This window comes from Sparus aurata, chromosome 5, assembly GCF_900880675.1.
Source record: "Sparus aurata chromosome 5, fSpaAur1.1, whole genome shotgun sequence".
NCBI lineage: Eukaryota > Metazoa > Chordata > Actinopteri > Spariformes > Sparidae > Sparus > Sparus aurata.
Genome location: NC_044191.1, coordinates 15,039,460 through 15,053,021, shown reverse-complemented (window position 1 = coordinate 15,053,021; position 13,562 = coordinate 15,039,460). Strand labels below are relative to the sequence as shown.

At 38.9% G+C, this 13,562-nt stretch overlaps 1 protein-coding gene across 1 annotated transcript; it reads left to right on the top strand.

Moving 5' to 3' along the window:
- Positions 1 to 1,487: 1,487 nt before the first annotated feature.
- Positions 1,488 to 12,402, top strand: ap3m2 (adaptor related protein complex 3 subunit mu 2). Its single transcript, XM_030417700.1, has 9 exons — positions 1,488 to 1,618; positions 3,144 to 3,428; positions 3,528 to 3,699; positions 4,085 to 4,222; positions 4,419 to 4,504; positions 4,974 to 5,107; positions 5,312 to 5,519; positions 6,874 to 7,018; positions 10,146 to 12,402. Exons 2-9 carry the CDS (start codon positions 3,156 to 3,158, stop codon positions 10,244 to 10,246), a joined length of 1,257 nt encoding a protein of 418 aa, XP_030273560.1. The 5' UTR covers positions 1,488 to 1,618; positions 3,144 to 3,155; the 3' UTR covers positions 10,247 to 12,402.
- Positions 12,403 to 13,562: the final 1,160 nt, after the last annotated feature.

The window sequence follows — 13,562 nt, the reverse complement described above, 5'->3', positions numbered from 1 at the left end:
CCACAGAGCAGGTCACACTGGAAGAGAAAGCAGCTATGATTATTTGCTTCGGCATCGTCATCACCCCTGTGTTACTGAAAAAAAAAAATCACAACAACGTAACAGACAAGGCTAAAACTGATCCCTCACATCTTGGTTTAATGCTCTGTTCCGATGTCTCTGCTGTTCTGTTGTACTAACATTTAAGGATTAAACTGGTTGACACGGAGGTTAATGTGTTTCTCATAACCTCATTGTTTGTTGTGTGTTGAAACTTTATCTTAAGGGCGTGAACTGCATTTGGAAAGAAGGTGGAGTTGAACTCTGAGATAAGTTAATCATTGTGTTCATTCCTGTATGTATTCTGTTTGTAAAATTAAAAAAAATAAAAAAAATAAAAAAAACAAAACAAATGCAGCTCTACTGGTTAATGCTGTTTTGCTGCTTTTGAATCACATCAGCTGAGACATGGGTGTAGGTTAAGGCACTTGTAGCTGCCAAGTAATTAACACGCAAAATGTATTAGGCTATGGATTGGGGTAAAAGGGATATTCAAGAGTTATGAGTTTTCAAATTCAATATGGTGAATCAGAGAATTTGAAGAAAAGTGTGGTTTGTATGGCATGTTTCAAATAGTGCGACTGATTTGATGAGACAGGTTTTAAAAGTTGAATATAACATAATCCTAACCCTCTGTGACATTTACATACTGTGCCTTTATTTGTTGTCAGAATTATATGAAGCAATATCTGCACAAAAAAAGACTCTTTATATGTAACTTTATTTTATAGAAATACGTGTGGCTCCAGCATGAGCATCTCATGGTATTCTTTGCAATCTTCATAAGGGAAAGACCGATTATGGGACCACTATTCAACATTTTCCAATTATAAGTGTCTGTGTTTTTTTTGTGTTTGTTTTTTTTTTTATCATTGATTGTTCACTATGACTGTGTTTTCAATGATTTCAATTTTTACTGCAAATGAATATATCAGTCCCAAATATCTTTTTTCAGTCTCTGAGCCTTCAGCCTTGATTTCTAATAGCATAGAATTATGTATATCAAAGTGTTGGGATTAGCCCGGAAGAAGTCATGTCGCTTGACCCCTAATCTTAATATTGCTATTGACCCGTAACCTTGTTTGAATAAATATTTCTAAAATAAAATGTGCTGTTAAATAACAAAATAGGGGGTTTAATTAATTGCATGTTGCAGACCAACTTGGAAAGCACTGACTTTAAACATTTCTCAGTGAAGTTTCAGTCATCCATGTCCCTGCATCTGTTTGTTTGAATTGAGAAGAACTCACAAGATGAAATCTGATACTGGAAACAAAATGTCAGACCAGCTACAACCTGAGGCCAATCAGCGGCCAGTTCGACTGGTGTTTACTGTGGCCCTTCCTCCACGGGCCAATCACAGACGAGTCACGAGTCACCAGCTTCCGTATTGGTGGCCTATGACACTGTCAAGTGGGCGGGATTTTAGAGTTTCTCTGGATTCTGATTGGTTCTCTGTGCTCCTCCGTCGCTTCTCACATCAGGATCCGTTCCACCTAACGGGAAGCGACGACGGCTGATAATCTTTCAGTGGGAAAACGGGTGAAAGGCGAGACGAAAACGTCAAAAATTGCCTTCGGTAAGTCAGTTGCAGTTCATGAATGTCTCGAGTGGCTAATGATAAATTTCAAGTAGGAACAGAATCGTTGTTTTGATGTATTTCCATCTCTTGCACCGGGTGACGGGGCTTTTCCTCTGTCATGAGACTGAGGCAGGGAGGTGGGACTGATGTAGCATCTTGTCTGGGAACTGAGGCCTCCATTTGCTCCGTGTCGACATAGAAAGCTAATTTCTTTGCTAAATGCGTCATTAACAGTAAGAATTATGTGTAACGTAGCTGCAGTTGGTTCTGGTGCTTGTTCTGTCCGGTTAGAACTCGATAGCGTTGTCGCATATTTAATGAATATCCCGGTGTCATGTTCTCCAGGCACCATAAGTTGACGCCAACCAGAAAAGACTTAAATTATTGGAGAAGGATGAAGTTAAACATGGAAACATATTGACCTACAGCCTGTGTGGAGACAGCGGTACGACGGACTCCCGTTAAAAAAACGAAAATAAATGAAATTAGTGAAATTGACCCACAAACACTTCATTTTCAAGATTTGACAGGAGCCATTCATTCGCGTGTAGCGGTGGAAAAGTTTGCACAACCCTTGATTTTAATTTTAATGATTACTGAAACCATACAGTAAACACAAAAGTGCCAGATAAAATGATAAATAATAGTAAACAAATATAGTACTTTGTATACATATGACAAATATCCATATATTGAGCATACCTACCCTTTCAAACTGCAACCAGCAACTCTGTGTCACGTGAGAGGAGGAAGGGCTGCCTTTTCAATAGCAGACACTGAATTCCTGCCTATTATCAAGTTATTTGATGTCCTGAGACTTGAACAAATACAGACTGAGCACACTAGTTATATCCATACAGGGTTCGTCTAAAGAAGTTCCTGTGGTTAAAAATTGATGCAAAGGCTACAGGGATGATTTGAACCCAGAGCCTCAACCTCAGTGTCTAAATGAGACATGTGCCCTGCCAGGAGAGCTATTCATCAGCTGTATTACATACCATGGTTTGGTCATCCAACTTTGGAACATTAGCCTACTTTTGATGGAGGTGACTGAAGTTGAAGTGTAGAACATCTAAAAAACAGACATCAAAAGAACTTTGGAAGACTTTTCAGTGTCGGCAAAGACGTTGAATTAACATCTTTTGGATATGTTTTTGTGCAGCGTATGAAACTGTGTTGTACTTTAAGGTCAGTTTGTTATTCAGTCATGAAAACAAAGAGTTTGTTTATTAAGTTTGTTTAGGCTTAAATGAAATCAGTCAATGAAAATATTTCTCTTCTGATTAAAATGTCTTTCTGAATACTACACAGTGCACCTTCAAAAGTTATATTATATATTTAGGTCTCCTTAAAGTAATAAATAACTGCGTTCAAATCATCTGCCAATATGTAAAAATACTTACTTTAACTAATATATAATTGAAATGTTAATTTCATGTAATACTATGATCATTTAATTACATTTTGCACAATAATATTTCTCATTGAAACGCTTTTTCTCTTTTTATCATGCACATCTCAGCCTCCAGCCAACATGATCCACAGCCTGTTCCTGGTTAACGCCTCAGGGGACATTTTCCTGGAGAAGCACTGGAAGAGCGTGGTCAGCCGCTCTGTATGTGACTACTTCTTTGAGGCGCAGGAGCGCGCCACTGAGCCTGAGAACGTCCCACCAGTGATCCCCACGCCGCATCACTACCTTATCAGTGTGCTCAGGCATCGCATCTACTTTGTCGCAGTCATCCAGAGCGAGGTGCCTCCGCTGTTTGTCATCGAGTTTCTGCACAGAGTCGTCGACACGTTCCAGGTTCTGGCTCCTATCCATTTTTCTATCAGTTTTTAGTTTAATTTAAATGACTACCATCTAACTTTAAATACTCACACCCTGCCTGTGTTTTTTGCACAGGATTATTTTGGAGTGTGTACAGAAGCTGCTATTAAGGACAATGTGGTAGTGGTCTATGAGCTACTGGAGGAGATGCTGGACAACGGCTTTCCTCTGGCCACAGAGTCCAACATTCTCAAAGAGCTCATTAAGCCCCCAACCATCCTCCGCACAATGGTCAATACCATCACAGGTACAGTCAGTGTAAATGTCAACCACAGTGCCTTTAAAATCCAAACTGTCGGTACGTGCATGAGATGCTGGCTAAATGAGTCTGGGCAGGTGCTTCCATTAACACTTGACTCACTGTAGGATGTAACCATTATTAAATTAAGTCATACATAAGTCACATGGAATGCTATTAATGTGGTATGCTAGATTTGTGAGTTAGAGGTAGAGGTGTGTAGTCTAAATGTTTCAGAGGCAACACATCCTTTCAAATCAAGCACTTTCAATATTCATGTTTTGCTCATAGATAGAAAACTGAGATCCCTTTCAGATACAATGAAAATGTCAGGTCACAAATGTGTAAATATGATTGTTGTTGTTTTTACATTTGGTTAATGTCTGTTTTATAGGCAGCACCAATGTTGGTGAGCAGCTCCCTACAGGCCAGCTGTCAGTGGTTCCCTGGCGACGCACCGGAGTCAAATATACCAACAATGAAGCCTATTTTGACGTGGTGGAGGAGATCGATGCCATCATCGATAAATCAGGTATGACTCTTAACAAACACCATCACTTCATTATTTAGCCTCTTTGTTAGTAATGTAAGTTACCATTGTCAAGAAAATGGTCAGATAAAGACAACTGTATGGACATTTGTTTCTACTCTCGAAATTAATTTTGTTTTTCATCTATATGCTTTTTGTTTTCTCTGCTTTTACATCAATCCGCCATCCTCCTGCTCAGGCTCCACTATCACAGCAGAAATTCAGGGAGTCATTGATGCTTGTGTAAAACTAACAGGCATGCCCGACCTCACTCTCTCATTTATGGTGAGTTTCCTCTTGTGCTAGCTCTTTTTATGTACTCAGTGTATCCACACTATCAGACTCACAAAAAAAAACAGTGCACAAACAATACAGAAAGTAGCAGTGCGAGGTAGAAATTAGAAAAATAGAATCAAAATATACACAGTAGACAGATAAATAAAGTAGAATAGGATAAAATAGTGGCAGTTGTGGCCCAGGGGTAGAGCCAGTGTCTTGTTAATCAGAAGGGTGCTGGTTTTATTCCCCTGGTCTGCACGTCAAAGTGTGCTTGGGCAAGCTACTGAACCCCAAACTGCTCCTGATATGCTGGTCGGCACCTTGCATGGCAGCCACCGCCATCAGTGTATGAATGTATGTATGAATTACTGTAAGTTGCCTTGTGCATATACCTCTGCAATATTCACACTTTAACTATGCACATTTTATTTTACTCTTCCTCAAATCACCCTGGCCCTCTGCCTCTGTCTCCCAGAATCCTAGGCTGCTGGATGATGTCAGCTTCCACCCATGTGTTCGGTTCAAGCGCTGGGAAGCTGAGCGGATCCTCTCCTTCATCCCCCCTGATGGAAACTTCCGGTTGCTCTCCTACCATGTCAGCTCTCAGAAGTCAGTGAATTTCATTCAGGATCACTTCATGTCACTCAAACAGATGCAGATGCAGTGTTATCCATGTGTTCTTTATCCAGTTTGTACCAACATACTGTGCAGTGCAATAATATTAGATGGCTACAACAGAATAAAAAAAACATTTCTGTGAATGTTTGCTCATACGACACTGACTTCTTTTGTTTTGGCCTGCTTTATCTTCAGCCTGGTGGCGATCCCAGTGTATGTCAAACACAACATCACATTCAGGGAGGGAAGCTCCCAGGGACGTTTTGACCTGACCCTGGGACCCAAACAGACTATGGGAAAGGCTGTGGAGTCGGTTCTAGTCAGCAGCCAGCTTCCACGAGGTGTCCTCAATGCCAACCTCAACCCCTCCCAGGGAACATACACCTTTGACCCAGTCACAAAGGTAGTTATGCATTGTGTTTGAGTGTTCACACAGTTTATAGGGCAAAAAGGGAAGTTTACTTGCATATAGGATTGAAAAAAATGGCTAGAGGTATGTTTTGTTACACAGAAGCAGCAGGTCTAAAAAAGTCATTATCTTAATTTAATCAGGGGTGTGATTCTTACAGATAAATTTGAAATCCGGCTTTTTCGACCTGCAAATGAGGCTCTTGGAAATCATGCAAATCCGTTTTTTTTTTTTTTTGGAGTGTGTGTGCAAGGCACGGGTCGGGTATTGGTAAACATAATGACCGCTCACCACTGTCAATGTTTTTTGTGCCTCTTATTCATGTCTTCATGTCACTCCGCAAGAAGTCCATTCATTTGTCACGACGGAACTTCATTCAAAGCAGAGCTCCACCAAAGAGCCTGCAATCGTTGTGGAAGGTTATCTGATGTGTCAGTATTTCCCCTATATGCATTCTGCTGCTGGATTTTCAGTGCCGCTGCAAAAAACAGACATGATTTTTGTAGGCTTAATATCACGGGTGAATGGCGAATTTAAGTTGCACACAGTGAAAGCACTACACCCTAAGTTATCTTGAAATCGATTATTATTGTCATTACTGCTATTTGTATAATTTCAACAAGTCACAGTTTAAGCTGAGTGACTGAAATCCTCGTCATCCTATTCAAAGGCTGCAACAGGTGACTTATCCAACCGGGGTGAAGTTAGTTTCAGGTTGGATATTCAGCGGATATTCACTCGGGTCTAGCCGCGACTTTACTGAGGTTCGTGTTAGCAGCAGGAGGACGGTTAGGTCACCTCCCAGAGCCTCGCACTGAACCGCTGGAAACTGATTCAGGGACCTGATTTAAATTACTTAGCATAAATATATAAATACAAAACAACTGCAGTTTTTTCAATATCTTCCATGTCATGTGGCCCAGTGACTCCAAACTAGCAGCAAATTGTATTAGTAAACTGGAAAGATAAGACACACCTCTTTCTATTGTATTTTAGTGCTTGCTGTATTTATTAATATGCAGAAATTATGATTTTTCTTTTCTCAATAGCTTCCATGTCATGTGGCCCACTGACTTCTGAAACAGATTCTGTTTCCATAAAAAATATATTATAATAAAGAAAATATTGGTTAAAAAAGTTCTCTAATGCAGCAATGTCAACTTCTACACTATTTTGTCTCATGTCTTAGATTCTGATTCGGAAATTCAGAAAAAGATTTTTTATTTTTTTTTTTCCAAAAAGTCTCACCAGTAGTCACCATTTAAAGGGTTATTTTTCAAAATGTTTTGTCCTTTGCCAATCACACCTATGTTTAATGTGTCATCTTGATGTTTTGTGTCTTGGCCAGATGTTGTCATGGGATGTTGGAAAGATCAATCCACAGAAGCTTCCCAGCCTGAAAGGCACCATGAGCCTGCAGGCTGGCGCCTCCAAACCTGATGAGAACCCCAGCATCAACATCCAGTTCAAGATCCAACAGATGGCCATCTCAGGTACACACACTCTCACTCACTCTCTCTCTGTCTCTCTCTGTCTCTCTCTCTCTCTCTCTCTCCCATACTCTTGCCATTGTCACCACTTAGATCCAGTGGTAGAGGAAGTTTAGTTACTTTATCACAAGTAACACTAGTATAGTTTTTTTTTTTTTTTAAACAATTTCTTTATTGATTTTAAGCACAGACAGATATGCAGTTTAACAGATTAGAGTACATATTTTAATACAATATAAAGAAGATGTAACCCCCTCACCCACCCCCAACCATCCCTGCTCTCTCTAAAACACTCTCTTACATTTAAAGTCCTTTAAATCATTTGACTATTCCAAGACAATGGTACCTCAAAGCAAATCCAAATCAAAGATATGTATATATTTTGTGCCTATCCACACATTTATATCTACATTCACACATATGTGCATAAACAAACCAATAGTTACATAATTCCATATCCTTTCCTCATCAACTCCTGGGGTTTACCACCACATCCATTCATGTATATATCTTAACCTGAGTCTTCCTCTTGTAGAAGCGCTCCAATGTCTCTGTGATTCATGAAGTCTTTAAACGGTCCCCATATTCCCTCATAGACATCCAACTTATTTTTCAGAATATATGTTATCCTCTCCATTGACATACATTGTGCCATAGTATTAATCCAAGCTCCTATTGTAGGGGCCGAGATTTTCTTCCAATTGAGGGCTATTAGTCGTTTTGCCTGTAGTATAGCAAAGTCAATAAACTTACATTCTCTGGTTCTTAATTTCAGATTTGTCGGGTACAGATGTAGCAGTATCATTTTTGAATCTACTGGGATATTTATAGACAAAATGGCCATTATTTTATTAGCCACTTCCTTCCAGAATGCATTAATTTTATTGCATTCCCATATACAATGTATGAATGTCCCTTGGTTTTCTCTACATTTAAAACACATGTCCGGTATATTACTGTTATATTTATGTAATTTCACTGGGGTGATGTAGGTCCTCATCAGCCAGTTATACTGAAGAAGCTTTAAATTTGTGCTGGCTGTTTTGGTTTGAGCCTCCTTACAGATTTTGTTCCACTCGTCATTTGAAATGTCAACTTGGAGGTCTAACCCCCATGCATCAAGTTTGGATATTGCTGATTCGCCAGAACCAGACATGAGCCAGTTGTATAATAATGAGATCAAGCCCTTGCTTCTACAATTTTTGATCATAATTTCTTCTAAAGGCGATAGAGTCGGGATTGTTAGTGACTGATTCTGTGAGGAAGAAATAAAGCTCCTTAGTTGTAAATATTTAAAGAAGTGCTTCCTCGGAATGTTAAACCTTAAGGATATGTCCTCAAATGTCATTAAAACTCCTTCTTTATAAAAGTCAGAAATTTTCCTCAATCCTTTTTTTGCCCAAATCTGGAATCCCGCATCTAGTGTGCCTGGTTTAAACCCAGTATTGCCCCATATTGGGCTAAATTGTGACAAAGAATTAGATATTGTCATATATTTCCTTACTTCATACCATATTAAGCACTGTAGGATGAGTGGTGTGAGTTCGTAGATGCTTTAAACTGGCTGAGTACAGATACAGGTTTACTGGTATCTGGAGGGAGTATGCTTCTATATCCACCCATGATAGAGAGTTTTCTTTGCAAAAATAAAACATTATGGTCCTCAACTGTACTGCCAAATAATACCAGTAAAGGTTTAGGACATTTTAACCCCCCAGTATCAAATGGAAGATATAACAGGGACAGGTGAACTCTAGGACATTTCTTGTTCCATATAAATTTTGTAATGAACACTAGTATAGTTATGTAAGTATGATCAGCAAAATGTACTTCAAATATTTAAAGTAGAAGTACTCAAAACAAAAATACAAGAAATGTACATTCTACTAGAATATATCCATATATACAGTGTAATAAATGATGCTACAATATGGGTTATTGCACATTGTTTGTCTTAATTATTGCACATTAGAGAGAAACAAAGTGTCGAGAATCCTCCAATTTACTCAGAGTGTCCGACGCTCAGAGCGAGGAGTTGAACCGTTTGATGGTCACAGGAATGATTTCCTGCGGCGCTCTGTGGTGCAACTTGGTGGGATCAGTCTAGTACTCAATGTACTCGTGTGGTGGACCTTCGCATCATGGAGTGGGTGGGAGCCATTGTCAAAGATGACATGTAACTTGGACAGCATCCTCCTCTCTGGTACCACCGTCAGAGAGTCCAGCTCCACTCTCACAACGTCACTGAAGCTGTCATATAAATGTAGTGGAGTAAAAAATTTAATTTATGCCTCTGAGATGTAGTGGAGTGGAAGTAGAAGTGGTAGAAAAACAAGTTAAGTACAGTTCTTGAGTAAATGCACAGTTGCATTCCACCACTGCTGAAATCACACAGTCACAGTTGTGTCATTCCAAGAATTCCTTCATTTCTTGCAGGCATAGTTTTTCATTGATGAGTATCACTGTTAAAAAAAACACCTGGTTCACTTTACTAAAATCTCAAACACAACCACACCGCATCAGTGAGTAATTCAGTCATTGATTTTGGAATTCCCTAATGAATATCATTTCGATTTTGTATTTTAATTTATGAGGTATTTGACCTCAGCCCTCACACATAAGAGAAGCTTTCATCACACAGCCTTCTCAGCTGATAACCACCTGACTGACCCACTCTGGCACAGTCACAGAGCACCAGTATCCACTAGATGGTGCCAAATGCAATACATACACCTTCTTACGTGACAGATTTACATATATCATTATATGATTTGCTTAAATGAAAATCTTTAGCCATAGGTTGCTGTGGATTTTCCCCCTAAAATTCTCTGCCTAAAATTCTAATTTCACAACACAGAAGGCAATATGAACAGCATACATTTTTAAACTATATTAAAGGCAAAAAAACAGATGTGATTATGATTAAGTTCATCAGGTGTATCTGAAGGGGAACATCAGATGCGGTGGACATAGACTAAAGTGGTGTAATTGCTGTAGTTGTTTAGACACCCACCATTCACTTGTTTTGAAATCGGTGCTAGTGTTTGTTCTCATCCAATAGTAAAAGTTCAGTACACATCAGACTATATGCGTGGTGTACTGATAAATGATTATTTTTGTCCTTCAATAGGACTGAAGGTGAATCGACTGGACATGTACGGTGAGAAGTATAAACCTTTCAAAGGCATCAAATACATGACGAAGGCTGGCAAGTTCCAGGTGCGGACATAAAGACTACCACTCTGTGACTACTGGACCAAACCACCATGAGACTGAGGGGCAATCTGATGGGAGAAGGGAAGATTGTTCATTCCCTGTGTATATGCATTTCAGGATTTACCTACAAACATCGGAGGCTCCTTGTAGCAGTTAAGAACGGACCATTGCACATTAAAACTTCTGAAGTAATCACATCAAAGCTTTGATGAAAGTTTGAACCAAGTGATATAAAACATTCTCATCTCCATACAAGCTGAACCCAACTGATCCCAGTACACATTGCTCCTCATAGATACTTCACCGATGTCACTGAACATTTTTGGGGATGCACCGATTGTAAAATTCAGGGTCGATACCGATACCTATTTAAAAAAACAATTTGGCTGATTCCAATACAGATTTTTTTTTTTTGTCATTTATTTATTTAGATTTGGTTGTAATGTATAAGCCTTTTGTGCCAGGAACCCAACGAAATCTTCATTATCAACAAATAACTGAACTGTTTTAGATACATTTGATTTCACAAAGTTAGGAAAGACACTTTAATGTAGTTGCAAGCAAACTCCTCCTCACTGTCTATTTTCCAAAAATACATTTATTTGCAACGTTTTAATACTAGATCTTCATCGGACAAAATGTGCGGGAGTTTGCTTGCGACTTTTGGTGTACTCGTCTCCCCTCTACACAGCTGACACATGAAATAGAGCAACTTCCTAATCAGTGAGAAGAATTTTCCACAACTTGCATAGCCTTACCAACTGGGAGGGAGGGATGTCACGAGCCAGTACCGGATGAATCTGCTAGTGCAAAACTGTTGTGACACATCAGATAAACATCGGCCACTGCCATCATTGAATGTCGTCTTATTTGCCAGTAAACCAATCGCAGGTCACTTAGGTGAATATCAGCTGATCTAATGTCCAGCCAATATCTCGGTGTATCCCTAAAAATTTCAATTGGGAGAACAAACCAACCCCATTAGATGTTTTACCAGTTTGTGTCAATTCAGGCTCCATCAAGTTTAACATACATGTCAACACTAACAAACACACCGGCCACAGTCTGGTTCTGTACTGCTTCATCTGTAGGCATCGGGTTTGAGCGTGAGCCGTCTTCCACAGAAGTATGTCTTTGTCTATGGCATGTTTGTCTGGATAGATGTGTGCTGGTGACTGTTTTCCACACTCCAAACAAGAGATATTGGATTTTGGACCAATACTATATTAGGATGAGGCTCCCCAATCATAAGTTGTGATGAAATGAGCTCTACAGCATGATAGAAACCCAGTTTTCAAATGTCAAGGAACCTCTGCAAGATAAAACACTAGCATTGTCTCACAGCGCAGAAGGACCAAAGTCAAGTCAAGTCAAGAAATAAAACATGTTTCCGCAAAATGTGCTCCTAAATGTTACAGCGCATTCAGTCCTACATTACTTTTCTCTAATCCTTAAGCAGAACAAGTCCTCATTGCAACCTATCAATGAAAATTAATATCAGTATTTCTTATCCTCCTTGTTCTCCTGTCCAGTTTTTCTTTCCCTGCAGCCACCTTCTGTTTGCTTTTCTGTTTGTGCTCCTCTTCTCCTTGTCCCAATGATTTGTAATTTTGTCGGCAGCACTGGAGTCGGCACACTGACATAAGCGAATGTGACACTGGAGCCGTCCTCAATCATGCACTTTCACATCTGCTGGTACTAACATTTCCTGAGATAGATGAGGAGTTACTGAAGCTGTTTGAGCTATTTATTACCATGAAGGTTTCTGGGAACATTTATTTTCACCTGTTTTATTCTACTTATTAATATTTATTAAACAAAACAAAGGGTCCATTTGCATACAGTTTCCCCATTTCTGTATACTGTAGTTCAGTTTAACTATAAACTATAGCTATATATTGATGCAATTTGATGCTAAGTCCTTTGATCCAAATTATCCAATAGGATTTCTTCTCACCATCGCAACCCTTACAATCAAAGAAACTGTATAATGTGCTTCTTAAGATCTGTTTAACAACTGAAGATAAAAAAGGTTATATTCAACGCTGTGTTAAAGGCCAGGTACCTCATAAGAAACGTCGAAGGTTTGCATTTTGTGTGTGTTTGTTAAACAGCCTCAAATGGAGTGTTACAATGTTGTAAAAATAAAGATTTGATGTATTGTAACCAAGTGATGATAGCACTTACTCTGTGTTTTATACTGTTAAAGGTCCAGTGTGTCAGATTTAGTGGCATCTAGTGGTGAGTTCACAGATTGATACCAACAAAAATAATCCTTGTCTCACTCTCCCCTATACATGGCGGAGAAAAAGACTTATTCTAAGTTATTAAAAGCACCGGTTCTTATTTCAGGCGAATATACATTAATAAAAACGTAATTATGATCATTATATTCCAATTATGCCAATAGATCCTCAAGAATTGCCCCAAATCCTACACACTGCAGCTTTAAGTTAAAGGACCACTATGTAGTTGTGGAGGAGAAATTTAAACTCAGAACCTTAATATCTACAATATAAATGATGTAATAACACAAGAGCAAGAAATATTTTTTTGCCCCATGACTGAATAAACAAGCTCTTCTCAGAGGAAAACAAGGTCCCCAGATTACTGTATGAAGCTGGAAAGGTTGCAGGGTCCGCCACATATAAACAAAACAGTATGAAACTGTGTTGTCCTTTAAGATCAGTTTGTTTGTTCAGTTTATTCAGTTATGAAAACAATGAGAGTTAGTTTATTTAGATTTAGTCACAAGATACAAACAGTCAATAAATATCTTTCACTTGTGATTAAAACTTCTCCCCCATAACTATATAGTGCACCTTTCAAAACTGTGTTACCACTCACAGGTCCCTTAGGAATAATAATGCTACTCATTTCAGTTGGGAATATTGGTATCAGCATTTTAACATTTTCTTTTTAACACTTTTTGCATGTTTTTTAGGCAATGTCAGTATGATGTCAGCCTATTGAGATGTAATCTACTAGTACTTAAAAATGTAAATGTACATTTTCAAGTAAATCTTGAGTAATGGTGAGATACTTTAGAGATGAAATGCACAAACATTTGCCTGTCAAAGAACCACACATATATGCACCGTGGACTCAGTGGATAACACTGTGGTCCAGGCAGTCCATCTGAGAATATTGCAGCATCATGAAGATGTCTGCAGTGAGCAGCCATGATTATAGGAAGAGGCAAACCACAATAGTTGTTTCTGTTTCGTTCTGACTGTCAAATTCAAATACAGTGGATTAAAATGGACACATTGGGTCTCAACTGAGCCAGCATCTAATCACTTAGACTCAGTGGATCCTTGGGAGTTCCTCT

What these genes read in the sequence shown, in the direction of transcription:
- ap3m2 (XM_030417700.1), top strand. Translation starts at nt 3,156, where the DNA reads ATGATCCACAGCCTGTTCCTGGTTAACGCCTCAGGGGACATTTTCCTG. An exon ending in TACCATGTCAGCTCTCAGAA is followed by an intron (nt 5,108 to 5,311) that starts GTCAGTGAATTT and finishes CTTTATCTTCAG; the next exon opens with CCTGGTGGCGATCCCAGTGT. An exon ending in CCAACAGATGGCCATCTCAG is followed by an intron (nt 7,019 to 10,145) that starts GTACACACACTC and finishes GTCCTTCAATAG; the next exon opens with GACTGAAGGTGAATCGACTG.